An 18,010-nucleotide genomic window follows, 5' to 3' on the forward strand; every position below is an offset into this window, starting at 1 on the left:
GGTAGCATTTAGTTGTTCCCCAGCCTCGTGCTAAAATGTTTTATAATATTTTCCTCATTAGGCTAAACTCAATATCCCTTAATGCCTAGCGTTAGCTCAGGTGCTTCCCGTTTCTCTTAATCACCGTTGAGACGTCTACATCTGGTTTGGAGTCCAATTGAGTCAATTGGTCTGAACACTTTTGTCAATGTGATATAGACATTTTTTTCTTTGTAATAAATTTGCTAAATTATTTCTGTTTTTCCTTTTTCATTATGGGGTCTAGAGTGTTGAATGGAAAAATTAATTTAAATGATAGTATTCAGCTGCAACATAATATAATGGAGGGGAAAAATTAAAAGGTGTAACTACTTTATCAATGCACCGTATTGTGGAGGCAATGTGATGCCACTAGTGCATACTTTATATCAACAATATGACAGTAAACATATATAAATATATATATACACGCATATATATGTTTATATATACACATATATATGTAATTACATGTATATGTGTATATATATATGTATATATATATATCTATATATGTGTACAAAATAAGTTTAACTCAATTGAATTCACTGACGTATCTCTACAAACTACACACATAATAACCTGCTGTCCTTGCGTGTCTCTCCTCTTGTATTCTGATTATAAATTCATAGATTTTCCAACACAATATTTCCCAACACACCGCGGTCTCCTTGTCTGTCCTCCAGCCTTCTGTCATTTCTCTCATTAGGAGCCAGAGCTGACCTTTTTTTTGCCAGGATGCAGGTGGCCCCCGCTGCCCCGCAGACACCGCCGGAGCCCCTCAGGAGGGGGGCCCCTCTGCCCCTGAGCCAGCTGGTGGAGGAGAGCAGGAGCAGAGCCAATACTCCCAATCATCTACTGGAATCAAGTACATATTAAGCATGACCCCTGAAACCCTCTGATGGAGTCTATTTATACTGTATTCAGCCTCTCACTTAAACATTTTCTTAAAATATATTCGCTTATTACATTTCACTAATTGCTTTTTTCTCCTTATAGAAATATATGCCAAACTGAAAAGCAACAACCTGATCCAAGCAGAGCCTCCAGTGCTTCACTTCAGTGGGTTTGAGCTGGGGAAGGATTCCACAAAGATCCTGGTGAGAAGAATACTGTTAATATCCTTTTAATTAATCCTTTTTTAACTGTCTTTTCCCAGACATTCATCCTGACATTAATTCATTTGGATTCCATCCAGGCTACATTTTGTTTAATTGAATAGGCACTAATTTGACCCCATATATACATGAGGAGGCACTGTAGACTGGATGTAAACACAGAATATGGAAATGCTTTTCTCAAGTGCACACGATTGGATGGAAAATCTCTCCTCTTCCCCTCTCTCAGCGACTAATCAACATCTCCTCTGAAGTCGTGAATATTCACATCATCCCCACCCAAACCAAGCACTTCCAAACAACTTATACCAAAAAGGTATGTTTTTTGTTTTAATTACAAGTTGCTGACCTGAAACTAACATTACGACTCCACTTGGCAATCAACGCAATCAGTGTCGTTTCTGATGATTCAACCTCGTTCCCATCCGCCTGCCTCCCAAGTATCGACTCATCCCGGGCCTCGCCTACACACTGAAGGTCAGGCTCTGTCCAGACGAGTGGCGTTACTTCTACGACTGCATTCGGGTTCACTGCAAGGTCAGGATCCAGCAGCTTACACACACATCTTTAGTCTTTTGGCATTTAGTGGAAACTGGGAATCACAAGTGAGTCTCTAAGGACTTTACATTGATATTTTCTGCAAAGCAAACAGTCAAACGACCACGAGAAACAATTGCTAGCTGCTTTCACTTCTCTGCTTTGATGATACGTTCCCATGTTTACTCTGAGACTTCTCTTCTCTGTCTTATCTCCGACCCTTATCGTGTTTCCTCTCTCGTCTTGTTCTTTCAACCCACCCACACTCTTTCCAAGGGGGAAGAGAACCTGTTGATTCCAGTTCATGCTTACCCTGTCATCGATGACCTGCACATCCCTCCTCGTATCGACCTATCAGCCGTACCACTTGGGCAAAGGTGTGTGTGTGTGTGTGTGTGTCGTACAGTATGTGTTGGGATCTTCAGTGGACTGTTTTTTAACCTCCCATCTGCCTGAGGGCTTAGCTGTCTCTTTGTATTCTTCCATACAACCAAGCATGCTTCCATTCACCCGTTGGTGTCACATCGTAGACAGATGTTCTCATCTGTTTGTTTTTTCCACCTGTCTCCAGTGTTCGACGTGCGATTCCTCTGAGATGCAGCTGCCCCATCGACTTTGAGTTCCAAGTGCACGTTATTGATCCCCACGAGGCCTTCTCCATCCATCCCCTTACAGGTATGGACTAGTGCAATCATCTCATTTAACATCAACCTGCCGTTTTATCCCAGTGCACAGGATTTATACATGTTTGCGTTTTGATTTACGCTCTATTTAACCGTGATGCATTTTAGAATTTGCCTTTGAGGTGGAATGGATAAATAAAGTTGTTTTTCCATCGCCGGATCTCATTTTGCTCACCAAATTAAGGAGATAACCCATCAGGAGAGCAGGTGTGCTGCGTTTCCTCAAAACCTTTGACTGGTTGTGTATTAAACAAGTCGCCACAGAACTTGAAGGATGCCTCCAGCTTCCACTGAGCAGTGTTCATGGTCTGGGAAGCATCATAACACGCGGCGGAAACCAGCACTTAGAATTACAGCTGCAGTTTTAACTTAGGTACAAACCTGGAATGAGAGGAAAAGATACAAATGAGTATTTCTATTTTGGAAGTGCTTTTGTTTTTTTCCTCTCTACACACAGAATACACCATGGCCACGTTGCACACCTACATCTTACAATTAAGAAAGAAAATAAAATATATATACTTCTACCTCTTTAATTGGTTGCAACTGACTTAGTTTGGGAGAATTGTGTGCTGTGTGTTTAGCCAATTGTTGCTAGTATCTTAATCACTGACTGAGGAGAGCCACATACATACACAAACGCCCTCTCATCCCTGTGGTCCTGCTCTTCCAGGTGTGATACCAGCCAACGGCGAAGACAAGATCATGGTGACCTTCAGTCCTTTCCAATATGAGACTTGTCAGGTCACCATCCAGCTGATCATCTCGCAGTTCAACAGCAGACCGTACCTCTGTACCATCACCGGGAGCTCCGCCCCTCACCTCGCCCACAGGTGATTAGTAGAAGGATCCTAAGTTCCATATGTTTTTAATGCACTGTAACCAGGCGGCAACCTCCGGGTCTGAAAAGTGAAGCTGATGCTGAAGTGCCTTGAACTTGCACTCTCTCTAATATCCAATAGGGGGCGACTCCTGTGGCGTCAAAAATAAGTCAGATTGTATAGAAGTCTATGAGAAAATGACTCTACTTCTCTCTTGATTTATTACCTCAGTAAACATTGTAAACATGAGTTTATGGTCTCAATCTCTAGTTTCAAGTTCATTTAGTAAATTATGGTCCATTTAGAGTCAAACAGACCATAAAGCAGGGGATGCTTTAGGGCGGGGCTACACAGTGATTGACAGGTCGTTGTCCACGTTTTGTTTTAGAATTTGAACCCTTTCACCGGGTGTTTGTACTTCATGAAGGGTAATTAGAGCCGGTTTGGTCGCTTAAAAATGGTCTTATTCAGCATTCGGTTGTACTTAGCTCCGCCCTCTCGGGTCACCTTTTGTTGCATCAAAACAAGATGGCCTACATTCTATGACTGTAGAATCTTGTTGTGTTTCTCTCCCTATGTTATCTTATGACACTCTGCTATCTCATACTGCTGTCTTTCCTCTCTCCACAAGGTCCCGCCCACTCTGTTGACATTTTCCCCTAAAGTAGAATCAGACAGTACATCTCAGTCGACTAATTGGTCGTTTTAAGATTTCTTTGGTTGATAAGTCATTTTTTTTAATGCATTTTCACGCTGAATGACTTCTTTCCAAGAAACCTATGAGCACATCACTGGTAAACACGAGATGAAAGTGGTGCTTTTATGAGATTCTTTGTAGAGAAACTCAAAATCAACTAATCTATTAGTGGACAAAATCGTGTGAGTGTTAGTCGACTAAGAATGTGTCAAATCAAGGACATCCCTAATCTCAATACTTAAGTTACAGCACACATTGCTGTTATATAACAGCGTGAACATATTTCAGGTTGAACCTAACGTGGTTCTTCCTCGTGGTGCTTCATTTGGTCGTAGAAATGAATGACAGTATGAAATGGTCTCTCCTTGCTATCCAGTAATGAAAACAGCTCTCAGGTTGTGTGTGCAAACTCATTACCAAACTAGGTGGTCCATGTTGGGGCACCCAACTAGATTGAACTGGAAAATGGGCTTGTGTGCTGGTTAGAAGTTCCCATTAGTTTGTTTTCTTTCAGCCGGTGTGAAACCTAATGTTTAACTCCGTTCCCATGAGAAAGGATGGTGCCATCCATCACACAGCAGTAGCTCCATCCACCGCGCTGTCTTGGTGTTATCTCGGCTGAAAGTTAATAATTCATGAAAATAGCTCGGTAGCCGATGCAGCGATATCAAGATGGATATGCCTCCCGATGGATGTTTAGCATATTATAAAACATTCCCCCTCTGTTTGTCGTTCCCCGCAGTGGAACCAAATAAAAGATGAGACGTGTGCTGTTGAAAGATTAAGAAATGTATGCAAGAGCCAATGTTTTCCCAGCTGGAACCAAGGGCCCGATACTCACTTGTTGCTTAGCGTCCCCTGCCTGACTTATGTGACTCAGATGGAGGCTGTTCTTAAAATACACAGATCATTTTCATATCTCGACCGACTTTGCGTCCATGTTGCATTTTCCATCAATCTAACACCCTTGCAATAAATCCTGAAATCAACCCAGTAAATCTTTGGGACGTTTATGATGTTTAGCTTGGGTGAGAAGTGTTGAGTCAATAAAGACGCTCTTGTATCTATATTGAGATGTCCTGTTTAATTATCATCCAGCCGCCATTTACACAAAGGGGTCACTGACACAATCTGACAGCTGAAGAAATGTAAACATAATGAAAATGAATTACCTGGCTTCTGACCTCACAGCTCAGCCTCCCCGCTGTCCATATATCATTGTACAAACAACCCAATTTAGAGCGGCTCTCACTCTGCCACTGGAGCCCGTCCTGGACCTCAAAACAAGAACGAGCCAATTACTGGGCTCGCCACCACCTCCCCACTGTTTCATTTTCCCCATCCACTGTGTTTGTTCTTCCAGATTCTTCCACTAGAGGCCACAAATTAGCCGCAAATACTGTCACTTGCAGTCAAATGAGCGTTCTGTATTGATTAATCTATTTTCTACCATAATTAAAACAAGTTTGTCCCTGTAATATGTACTTCGGTGCTTATTTTTCTGCATCATAGGGAGCTGGGGAGCAAGTCGGGGCATGGAGATGCAGTGCCTGCAGAATACAAAGGACCTTCACCTGCCAGCCAAACGCCCCCTCGAACAAAAACCAAATACAGGTCGACCAAGGAGGCGGACAGATCCAAGGTAGCGTAAGTGGTTCAGTAACAGTCTAATGTTGTGAGTCCATGTTGTCAATAGTTATGAGAGGCTCTCTTGCACCTTCATGAAAAATGTGAAGGTCTTTAAGAACAATGTTAGATGTGCTTATTTTTATCTTACCTCAATTAGTTTGTTGACACTTCATTTTCAATTAAGAGAAGAAAGAACCTCATTTTCTTTTAAAATGTTTAGTATCAGTACCGAGTAGTACCTTGCAAAGTGAAGCAATGGCTTGACTAAAAACCACACGTTTCTTTACCTACGATAGCCCTAATACGCCGTTGTAGTTATCCTTGTTTCATGCTGTTATCTCTTTACCCGTCCTCTAGACATTGGCAGATCAGGCTGGTGTGAAGCCTCCAGTAGATGTCTGCACTCCTGCAGGCGTGGCAAAGATGCTGATCAAAGACACGGATAAGCTCAGCTCTAAAGACCTGAGGGAAGGTAGATGGTTTTACTCTTTTAGCTGAAGGGTTTTTGTGACGTGCATGTCACCTCTACAAACCTGTTGTTGTATGTTATGATAACGTGTTAGGGTCCTGTTATAGTCTTCTTTTGCACCGTATCTTTTCTCTGAAGTAAATAGCATTTCAGATTATCCATATAAAGTATGTCTCTTATTTTGGCGGCGCCCCCCTTTTACTTCAGCCATATCCTGTGGCAGCATGGTCGGTCTGCAGAACAGACAGATGAAGGAAGCCCTCTTCATGAAAAAGGTTCAACAAAACGTGAAGGACGAGCAAGCCAACCAGCTCAGATGGTAAAAATGAAATATGAAATAAATGTGTTATTTTAAAAGCATGTACAGCATCACATTAACCACAAGCTAAAGATAATCATGATATCAAAGTCATAAAGTATGTGATTTTAGTTGTGTATATATATATTCGATTCAGGCAAGTCCATCTTGGGAAGGACCCCGTGTCAGAGCACACCAGGCGGCAGATAGCGGAGGAGAGAGAGATGGCGCTGCATGAGTACATGGTAAGATTTCACTTGATGTGGACGGAGAGAAACAGTGTGCCCTTTGTTATTCTTCCAGCTAGTTGTGTTACAGAACAGTCCAATGTAGAGCAGAACCGGCTCTCAGCACTTCCTGTTTGCTGTACACCCACAGGATTAGTTTGATACTGAGGTGATCTTTAAACGAGATGATTCTGTCCTTACATGTTTACCCGTTTGTCTTTTCTGACCTCTGGTCCTTGAGAGATTCAATAGTCCTTTCCATGTAAGGCCTATTTCAGTCAACATGACATTTACTGGATGTGTCGGTAGCGACACACCCGTACAAATACCAATGTCATAACCCGATCCAGCTGTTGTATTATTAGATCCACGCTGTGATTTCCGCCCTGTCATACTGCCTCTGTGACTGATTGTATTGATTCACGGGGGAAATCTGCAGACTAAGACGAAATAACATGACTTTTGAAATTTGAGTGTGTGTGTGTTTCCTCAGAAAATAGTTATTTGAATAGTTGACAGAACTCTCACAGACACTTAGCAGCACTTCCTCCCCCGACTCCTCTCCACCTGCACTGTTTATAACACACACACACACACACACACAGACAGCCATAAACTCTGCGTTTACGGCCTCATTTCACCACACTAGGGTATTTTATGTGCTGTTTTTATGTGAGGATGATATCTAGTATCCTCTGTATGCTGTCTTTAGAGTCTTGACTGCAGGCCAGAACATAAATAACTCAACAGAGAAGCCGTCCTCCTCTGTTTGTATCACAGTATTTACAGCTTTGTTGCTTAACCGTGATTTAGTTTCTAGGACAAGAACTGGGAAAATGACATACGGTTTGACTCTTCTTTTTGTTGTCAAAACCATAATGTCATTCTCAAATGATTTATTGATACCTTGACATTTCATTCCTACAAACAAACGAGACCGTACTCCACTGGATTAGGTGTCATGGCTGCTGTGGTTGGGAGGAATTACGACATACCTCATCAAGCCTATTTCTTCCTGTGACAAAGAGACTGTTGCCTCTTCAGCCAAAGCATTCAAGGCGTCCTTACTATCGAGGATAAACATGTTGGAATGTTCTTTTTCCATTGGCCGTGCACCATCTGTCATTGACAGAACTCTGAAGGCTTTAGCAAAAAGAATAGGAAGAGCAGCATCTACTTTTAGCTTCCTGCCATGTAGCGATCTCCCTTTGTACTCTTTTGCTGCAGGTCAAAAGGGGAGATGTACCTCACGAGGAGGACTTTGCTGCTGGGAAGCCGAAACTTTCCTCCAGACGAGTGCTGTGTGAAGCCGGACAGGTAAACGTCCACCGTGGTGTGTACAAAAAATAATAAAACGTTGTGTATTATCTCGATGTTTACATCGAGATAATACACAACGTTTTATTATTTTTTGTAGAAAGCACCTGGCTCTCATTGGTCTCGAATTAAATGAATCTGCAATTTGATTCAATTCAACATTCACTACTGTCATTTCTCCTTTTAAATACTCCAAGCTGAGACCTCATGAAATTTCACTTTACGAGCACATGGAAGTCTGCAATAAGTGCGACTTCTGACCTCTTCCAGGCCTGCGAGGGAGCCCCGTCCTTCCAGTTGTACCCCAGTTTTCAGTGGGAGCTGAGACGAAGAGCCCTCGGACTGTTCCAGCAGGCAGCACGCAAGGTAAACACATCCAAGGGCCGTAAGTTTTTTTTTTCTTGTGGAGAAGTTAGAAAAACTTTTCTTTTGGTCTTTATGTGCACCTCCTTCTGAGATTCGAGGAGGTGGATGTGACCAGAAGCTAACATCTCTCCCTTGCAGATCGTGATCCGATGTCGCATGAACCGGAGACTGACCCGTCTGAAGAAGCTGTCAGACAGCATGAAGAACGCGCCCTTGGCAAAGAAAGGTTTTATATTATCCCGTAATCTCCTCATTCAGACGTAATCTCATTATGCCATGTCAGTAAAGCATGCTTAATGGAGTTCATTCCCAGAGGTAACATTGAATCCCCCTCTGGTTATTACATGTATGCCTCATGGACAGGGTTATTTATGGTGCCGCCTGCATTCAATCATTCACTCAATGTCGCAATGTTTCTCACTGACCCTCACAAATAAAGATCTGTAGAAATGAACTTTTTGAACGTATTAATTGTCTCCCTTTGTTTCAGTGGAAGAGGAGACGACTTGTGATCTGAAGATCTCGCCAGACAAAGTCTTTCCATTTGCTTTCCCTGTTTTCTCCGATGAAGATGACCCGCTGGTGAGTACATGACATAGCTCACAGCCTAACTGCAGAGTCGTTGTTGTGAAATATACTTTCCCATCAATGTCAAAAAATGTAATCAGCAGCCTGTCAACAGGATAGCTGAACCGCTTCTTTGTCTTGTTAATTGAACTCCTAAACCACCTAAATGGTTTGTGACATATGAAAAGCGAGTCCAGGCCTTTGTCCTGCACATTAAACAATTTTCATGCCATTTTTTCCCTTGAAAGATGTCTCTGATCGAGCCGGGGAATCAAAGAGGAAGCTCATTTCCAGCATTTCGATTAAATCTCTCATTTTCCAGCAGGCCCGCAGGAAAAAGGCCTCTGTGTTCGATTGAACGAATAATGCAATTTGTCTCCTTGATATTTCCAGGCTCCCAGTAATTTGGTCCCGGTGCTCGTGGATCCTATTGACGTGACTGTGACGACACGTATTCCTTTCTTCAAGCTTCAAGTAGGCATTGATCGCAGCACCGGGTCATCTCAATGTCAGGCTTTGCAATTCAACAGATATGTACTTCTCAGCAGCAGTGGTGGAAAGTACTTAAGTGCGTGTACTTGTATTTTACAAGTACATCCTTTTAATGCCACCTCCACTGCATTCCAGAGGGAAATAGTGTACCACTGGACTAAACGACCTAATTTGGCTTTTGAGGACTATTACTTGTAATTGAGTAGTTTTACAGTACTTCTTGGTGGTAGTACTTTTACTTAGCCCTTGTGCCTCACTTTAAAAAAGGTTTTTTGTATGTCTGCGTCAATAAACTGCCATCAAATTATATATTGATATTATTTTCTATAAGTTAAGTGGTTCAGTCTTTTAACCAACTTCAGTCCTGATAATCGTTATCAAATATTCATTAATTTTCAGAATTTACGTTGGTGTTAAATATCAGTTTGTTTAATAAAGCCAGTGGGTGTTTTTTATGGAATATAACAACACGAAATGTAATTGTTTTCTATATTTTTTTCCACAGTCTGGGAAATGTCAATGATTAGCAACATTGATTTTGATGCATTTAAATTGTTTGTGCAGCAAACAAGGATCATAGCATGTGTTCGCCCCGCACATAAGAAAATGGCTCAATGTGATGGAACGTAATAAAGATTTTAATTTTGAAGCCAATGCTCTCGATTGAAAGCCTGATATGATAGAATGCATAATTCTATCTTGTAATGGAAAATATATTTATTATTTAATGGGTTTAATGGGTTCCAATGGGTCCATGAAATGTGACTTTCGGGCATCTAATTAGGATGCCTCCTGGACGCCTCCCACTGGAGGTTTTCCAGGCACGTCCAACTGGGAAGAGACCCGGGGAAGACCCAGAACACGCTGGAGGGATTACATCTCCCAGCTGGCCTGGGAACGCCTCTGGATCCCCCAGATTGAGCTGGAACATGTTGCCGGTGAGAGGGAGGTCTGGGTCAGCCTGCTTGGCCTGTTGCCACCGCGACCCGACCCCGGATAAGCGGAGGAAAATGGATGGATGGATGGATGGGTTCCAATGGGGACATTTTTGTCCTTAAGGGACTTAGTGTCTGTATTCTGGCTGCACAGTTTATTATAGACTTATTATAGGGGCTACGGTTGAACTTTCAAAATAAGACAAAATATATAATATACGAATACTCCCTACAGCACTGCCCAACAAGCATAATTAATTTAGAGTATATTTAATGTATTCTGTGTTTGACATTCTGCTTACTTGATTTTACATTTCATACTTTGAACCTGTGACCTCGTATTTGACTGTCTATATGAAATGAATACAGTATAGTTTTGTCTTAAAAGAGACTGGGAAGAAGCCCTGCGGCTTTGCAAACACCTTCTATATGCGAGATACTCACTAGCTCTGTGTTTCCCTCATCTGCGTTGCTCTGTTTCTACGTTCTGTCGCTGTTCTAACCATATTCATTGTTGGTATTGTTCCGTCACTAGGTTCCCCAGCACTATAAGCTCATGGGCTACCGGCCTGTGTCAGCCTGGGATGCTTTTAACTCTTATATGCCCACCACTCTGGCCAGACCACTTCGCACTGGAGCTCCGGTAACTCTGTAGTTCCTGGATTACATCATACAGATTTCAATATTAGAGAAATATATTTATTCATTTATTTCTTTGCTCATCCACCGAAACTTTTTAGGACGAGCTGGTGCCCAATGAGGTCGGAGCGCAGTCTCCCACGACAGTGGAGTCCAAAGCATGGGAGGAAGTGAAGGCTGCCCGGCTCTCCTTCAGCGCCCCCGAAGCTCTGCTCAGACCTTTTCCAGCAAACCCACTCCGAATCTTCGTATGGCTGTCATTTACCATCGTTGATACAAAGTCTGAAATAGAACGTGAAGTGTGTTTCTGTACAGGACACATGATGCATATCGTTATATGATCTAAACTACTGTTGCTTCCGTGTTCATTTCATGCGTTTTAGAACCCAGATCCAGGCCTGCAGACCTACAAACCGACCCCTAAATACCTGGAGAGTGAGCTGGAGTTCCACCTCTGCCCCCTGCCCAGGTAATACCAACACATGAGTAAATAGATATTTATGGTTATATACTGTAAGTCTCTGTTTAAGTAAGGAAAACTATTCTCTGTGCTTGCATTAGATAATGCCCAGTTATAGACCGGATTGTTCTGCTTTCTGTATGCAGGTATACAATCCCTAAGAGTGACAGACGGACAGAAACCCCACACACTCAGAAGTCTCTGGACCACAAGGTACTTTATTTTTGGAGAGTTTGCGTAAATGTATGCTTTAATTAGAATATTTTCACCACTGTACCTTTCCGTCAGAGAGTCCTTTCTGACGGACTATCCGTACTATACCTTTAATCTGAAACCAGCTCCTGTTTTATTTCTGATTGGACTAATCCAGATGTGGCTTGTGTTTTTTCTTTACCACCAACAGGAAGTGATCGAAGGGCTCATGACGTGGAAGGATTTTGATTCGCTTACCTCAAAGTGTCTGTCCAACCAACCAGCTCTCACCAGCGACTGTGCCTCACGCAGGTAGGCTAGAACTAACCTTCATCATGACGGTCAAGCTGTACCAGAGGGCCCTCACACTGTACTGACAGCAGCCACCCAGAAGTTAAACCGCAGAGAACCTCCAACTGGACTCTGGTGGGGAGAAAAAGTACTAGCACATGTTTACACTACTTGTTTACAGAGGGGAAAGGGGCTGTTGTTCACTTCCGCTGTCCACATCTTTCCAGCCCGTGGAAGAATTTGAACTTATGACCTTGTGGTAGCGAGTCATTCTCCAGCTTTTGACTTTGTCAGAAGTAGCATTTTCCTACATGTATATAACAGTATGTAGAGTCGGGTGCATCTCATTCTCTCCTCTCCCCCTCTCCCCCCAATCACACCCAGTCGATCATTCTAATGTTGTCCATCTGCACTCGCGCTGAGATCCTTTACATGTCGGTCACATGCTGAGAGCTTTGTAAGACGCAGGCTCATCTTGCTGCTTTAACAAGTGGTCACTTGGAGTCGACATTAATCTTCTTGGAGTAAATATTTATCCTGTCAAATTGCCAAGAGAAAGCTTGAATACTTAATAGCTTGAGATGCCATTCATCATCTCACAGGCAGCGTCACAGACTGTTACATTTATGTTGCCTTGATGCTTCAGGGTTGATCGCTCTCCGTGGTAGGAGTTGTGGTGCGGCTGCTCTTAGTGGGCGCAGTCGGAGGCAGACTTGTGTTTTGTTGGATGGTGATTTGTACGATGGGAGCGTAGATGTGTGGCGTTTCCTTCTGTCGTCCCAACTTGTTTATTGCACAGCTTATGAATCACTACGTTCACTTTCTCTGGCTCTCCTTTTTGTTGTTTGGTTTGAAACCCCCAAAAAGAAGGTGCATTTGCATTATTTTAAGGAGAGCAGACACCTTTTCTGCAGGAGTTAGGGCTACATGGGTGATTACTAGTGTTGTACGGAATAGTTTGAAGCTTCATTCATAACGCTGGCATTCAAATTTTGATTATTAATATCTTACGTGCAGCAGTCTACACGCTTCCACCTTCTCTTCCCCTCTCCCTATCAAACACACACACACACACAGCGAGTGTCCTCGTCTCTGTTAACATATCAGCCCAAAAGTCCACATGTGTTGAAAAAAGATAAATGTCTTAATTTCCAAAATTCATAACAGGCATAATTGTATATATCGTTCCGTTATCGTGGCCAACCACTATCATATCTTATTCACATCGATATGAATGCTGTACAGCACGTTTGTTCTTCTTGTATTCATCAGTTCTACTTTCGTTAAATAGTTCCTGAAGTTTTATATTTTTCACATCAATCTTGTGTTCTCTGATTTCATCAAAAAACACACACACACACACACACACACACACACACACACACACACACGGTTTCTCTTGATTGCAATGCACATTTGATTGAAGTGCGTTGATACCACTGCAGTAATCTGCCCTAGTTTCACCTTGTTTGACTTATTTTTTAAGGAAAACATGAATTTAAAACCTGATGTTGTACTAAAGACACCGTGTGTGGAGGAACGTATTGCCTGTAGCAGTATTTTATACCGAGAGTGAAATACTTTGGCTGTGCAGAATCTAAGAGCCCAGCACACTGTCTTCACTTACACCGCCAAATGATGATTCATTCAGTCTTGAGCCTAAATGGACAGTGAATAAATGATGATATTTTGCCCTGGTGTATTAGTGAACACAGCATGGGGCTGTCCCATGTGGTGCACTGTATGCTTCTCTTTGCACCCTGTCACAAGGAATACCACACGCTATACATTCTGGTTCAGACCTTTCAAAGTAATTCATCTCATATACGTTGTCATTTTTTCTCACATGAAACAATTTCCAGTCCTCATTTGACCAGATTCCCAAGTTATTAGGGCAGCCGCTAACGTACCCGCGAACACGTGGGTTTGAATCCGACTCCCGCTACAGCCCTGTCTCCTCACCTTTCTGTCTGCTTCCCATTTCTCCTCACCTTCCCCGCGTTACATAATCAGATGCCTGGCAAGGCGACGTATCCTCTTTACGCCTGTCAGCACCGATCTGTGCGGTAACCGTACGTATATTCTTCTTTTGTCATGCGAGAGATGACTCTCGCCCTGCTCAGTCAAAACAGTAACTCTCTGGGTTCAACTAAAGCCCTTAATACATGAGTTTGATTCGGCTTCGGATCACCAAACGTCAGACAGACACTGTTGAGAAACACTCAACACAGCACGTTTAGCAGCTAAAGAGCCAGACATTTCCCTCAGGAGTTGGCGGAGACTTCAAACAGGGCCGAGAGGGAGCGAATACTGGACTCGCATTCATAAACCGGACACAATCTAAATGAATACTAACTACTGCATACTACATACTCAATCACGATGTACTGCGGACTCATTTTAGGATTAAGTATGCCGTTACCAGGAAACTGTTCACGCTGAGTTCTCTGCATCACATGATTATTGATCAGGACGCTATCAGTCCGAGCCAGCGTTGAATGAAAGTTGTTACTACATTACCTCTTCTACTCAGTGTTATATTTCCCAGTATTATTTTACGTTGAATACAGATTATTTATGTTAGTGTTAAATATTCTACGGTACATAATGTTTGTCATCTTCTCCTGCGTTTCCTCTTCTTTGTACTTTCATGTCACCTGCCATCATTTCTAATTATTTCATCCAACCAGTTAATTATTGTAGCCGTCTGCCTCGCAGTCCACCATGACATGTATGTGCAGTGAGCTCCTGCGTCATTTGTCTCGTACACAAAGTCTAATTCTATTTTGTGCCCGTAAGTGGCATCAACTTTCACTCTGGAGATCCTTTATCATTCCCGATCAAACTGCGATTTTAAACAACCCTAAGCGCTCCTTTCATCTGAGTGAGATGGAGTAGATATCTGGCTATTATCTCGTTGCGGTAATGTGTGGTCTGGCTCTTCAGGGGATAAAGCACTGTGTGTGTCCTCTATAGGTCTGTCGACTACAGCACAGATACACTTCCACTCACAGCGCCGCCTCCTCTCACCGGCCCTCCTGAGGATCTGCCACCACTAACGGACAAACCGTAAGCACACGCAGCATTGGCATCCATCGATCTTGCTGTTGGAGGCTTTTCTCTGCTTTCCCGCTCAGATCATGTGTTTGTCTTTGCTCAGGTGCGAAGGCTCAGGGGTGCAACTAACACCAGAGATTATCCGAGCAGAGTTCTCCAATAGCAACCTCACCAGCAGAACAACAGTCAGGTAACGAAGACAAAGATCACTCATGTTATTTACATGAAGGAGGCGATAAATAAGATGGATGTTTAAGCATAGCCACATACAGACATGTTGTGCTTTTAGTTTGAAGAAGGGGAGTCCTCAGGATAAACCAAACATGATGAATGTGTAAATCGTGCAGCTGGTGTTCCGTCCCAACAAAAGCTTCCTGGAAGCAGGAACACTCTGAAGCTACTTCATAACAATGAAACAAATACATTCAATCTTGTTTTTGTTATTATCTTTCATCATTAATCTAGATTTATTTTATACTTTATTTATACTTGTGAAAATTCAAAGTAACTTCTGGATCCTGTAACAGTCTTTCAAGTCTAGATGTTTATGATGATATCGGGATTCTGGGCTAAAATCACCATATTATTGCATATTATTAAGGTTGATCCAACCTTGCAAAGCGATGAGGTTCCTTGACAAAAAAATCCTCAATTTCTTCTGGCAAACCACTTTAATCTCAGAGAATATCCTAGTTTTTATCTTGTGCATTTAGGCCATGACTTTAATCTCTCTAAATATTTATAATATTTTAATATCATTTTGTGTCTAGAGGACATTTTTAAACATATTTTGACATATCTGGCTGGGATTACTCTCGTTTTTTAATGCTGCATTTTTGAATCAACAATACTGCTTATTAGCGCTTAAGTTGCTTAATGGGGAATGCTGAATCAGCCTCTAGTTTACCAACCGGTCCTCTTGACCACTTTGAATTCCTCCGTCTCTTTCATCGCTCTGTCACAGGCACCAGAGGGAGCTTCAGATGGAGTTCAACCAGATGGGGAAGAGAGTGATGGCCAGGCTGAAGCACTTTAGAGTCACTGACACAACTTCACCGGGAGAGGACTGTGAATAAGCAAAACACCCCCCCACACACTTCCAGAAACACCTCCAAATACGCTCTGTGCGCACACACACACACATGAATAAACACAATCGCAGCATTACAAATACCATCCTACTCACCGATAGGAGACTCTACATTTTTTGCCACTTCCGTGGAATAAAACCTGGTTACTTTATCGCCCACGCATAAGCCTCTCTCCCACCCACTCAAAATTACAGGAAGCTATTCCTACAAAGCCTGGGAATTCGTTATCCCTCCACCCACACCGGTCCATGTATAAGCACAGTTAGAGTATATTCTAACAAGCTACCTAACGTTACCGACAACTACATTCAGTTCAAAGCGATAATTCTGCGTCTCTCTGCTGTAGTTCATGGTGTCGTAGAAGCGAGTGAGCAACATGAAGCTTATTTCTGTTAACCTGTATTGTATTGTGTCGTACTGGTGACAGTTAAACATTATTGACTCTTTTTGTTCTCAATGCAATTGCATTAAAAAGTCATGAATGAGTGTTGGTTTTGTGTTTTGTGATGAGATTTCCGTTAAATGAGTTGTTAGTATCGATTTGTGCTCAAAGTCGACTTTATGTAACCACTCGCTGATTTATAGCCAGTCCAGGATATTACTTCTAAATGAATTTTGAAACCTTGAAAGTTGACTATAATAAACGTTTGTATTCATGTGGTTGTAAGAAGAGATCTGCTTAGGTCCGAATTAAATGCTCAAAAGAGCTGACATCCTGTGAACTCACATGTGACCGCGCTCACCCCTAGAGGGAGCTCCAACTCTGTGAGTTCCACAGTTAGAGGAAGACGTCCACATTTATTTGTCCTTCACTGAGTGTGTGTGGGTCTGTGTACTCACTTTAAGGCAGTGTGCGTCAGAAAAATAGAGTGGAAGGACACTGCTCCTTTGAACTCCCCTCTACACAAACACTTCACATACTTAATAATAGAAAAGGTCACATTCTTTAGACATGGGGCTGGACCCACACATGGATCCTATAGCTAAACTGCTTCACTGTCAGAACACAGCGATGCGACACTAGAGGGGGGTTTAAAGGACAGAGCTTTCACTGCAGCTAAAGAAAGAAAGAATCCATTGAGATATTCATTGTGCAACATGTATTTTAGCGCACTAGCACAGGTTGAGAGCTGGAAGATATTCATGGGAATCAATACTATAGCTTCATATTTAATGAAAGCCACAGCATTGAATAAGCAATGGATTGTGTAATAATAGTAACAGGAGTGACCTCGCCATGCTGAAAAGCTCTCAAAGAAATAGGACAGAGCGAGAGCTCGTTTGTGAGGCAGTCTGCCTCTGTTGCCATCTCTGACCAACAGCAATCTACAGCAACAGATGTGATTGCAACTTTTAGCAGCATCACCCCCCCTTCTCTCGCTCCCTTGAACGCACTCCATCCCCGACTCGCAACCGCCACTCTTCCTCGTGGCGGTTTCTCACTTCACACATTTCAGTGAATTCCTCCATAAAACGTCCTGGGAGAGAAATTGTGCGGTGGTTTCGGTGGGCTTCGCCTCACAGTAATGGCCCCTCAGAGATACCACGTTCTCCCTGAAAATTCTTTGACTGGCAACCCGGAAACTTCTGTCACAAGCTGAAAACACGTTTGTTCCGACTTTGAACAAAGTCTTTGGCGTAGTCCGTGTTTGAAATGGCTTCAAGTAGAGCTTTGAACGTCTTTAAGACCTGGTTTGTTTGGCCTTGAATATAAAGCATAGAAAAACAGCTTATTGCCTATTTCTTGAAATCATTTTGAATTGATGTCCATGTTTTCAGCCAGAGAGAGAAAAGGAAGGATTGAGTGTTCATTGAAATGTGTCAGGACACTGTGTGTGTCTCTAGGGACCCAGTGATGAAAAACATCAAATTTCGGCCTTGGAGCCATGTCAGCAGTTTATCCGCCCTGAACAACTATGCTCTGAATAAAAGCCCTGACATCTTCACCGACTCTGAGCCGAGGGTCATGCTAATGCGAAGCCTGCTCTGCGTCCTGTCCTTGATGATAGAGAGGCATAATGGCTGTGGCTGTGTCAAGGTGCCCCGAACCTTTTGGCAGAGTGCAAATCTAAAAGGCACCGTCTAAATGAAGCAAAGCGCGCTTCT

The 18,010-nt window shown here is 42.6% G+C and overlaps 1 protein-coding gene across 1 annotated transcript; it reads left to right on the forward strand.

Annotated features, from left to right (window-relative positions):
• The first annotated feature begins 756 nt into the window (after positions 1-756).
• Positions 757-16,384, forward strand: cfap221 (cilia and flagella associated protein 221). The gene is made up of 24 exons (XM_076095109.1): positions 757-886; positions 1,018-1,118; positions 1,366-1,452; positions 1,578-1,673; positions 1,950-2,050; positions 2,245-2,348; positions 3,030-3,189; positions 5,387-5,516; positions 5,861-5,975; positions 6,180-6,291; positions 6,428-6,515; positions 7,725-7,814; positions 8,085-8,180; positions 8,319-8,406; positions 8,671-8,762; positions 9,141-9,221; positions 10,710-10,817; positions 10,915-11,061; positions 11,197-11,282; positions 11,420-11,486; positions 11,677-11,777; positions 14,733-14,825; positions 14,917-15,003; positions 15,778-16,384. The coding sequence occupies exons 1-24, from the start codon at positions 757-759 to the stop codon at positions 15,887-15,889; spliced, it is 2,472 nt and encodes an 823-aa protein (XP_075951224.1). The 3' UTR covers positions 15,890-16,384.
• The last annotated feature ends 1,626 nt before the right edge of the window (positions 16,385-18,010 follow it).

The sequence above is a fragment of the Anarhichas minor genome, unplaced genomic scaffold (assembly GCF_050575085.1).
Source record: "Anarhichas minor isolate MPS153535 unplaced genomic scaffold, ASM5057508v1 ptg000018l, whole genome shotgun sequence".
NCBI classification, from domain to species: domain Eukaryota; kingdom Metazoa; phylum Chordata; class Actinopteri; order Perciformes; family Anarhichadidae; genus Anarhichas; species Anarhichas minor.

What these genes read in the sequence shown, in the direction of transcription:
- cfap221 (XM_076095109.1), top strand. Translation starts at nt 757, where the DNA reads ATGCAGGTGGCCCCCGCTGCCCCGCAGACACCGCCGGAGCCCCTCAGG. An exon ending in CCACCACTAACGGACAAACC is followed by an intron (nt 14,826 to 14,916) that starts GTAAGCACACGC and finishes GTCTTTGCTCAG; the next exon opens with GTGCGAAGGCTCAGGGGTGC. An exon ending in ACCAGCAGAACAACAGTCAG is followed by an intron (nt 15,004 to 15,777) that starts GTAACGAAGACA and finishes GCTCTGTCACAG; the next exon opens with GCACCAGAGGGAGCTTCAGA.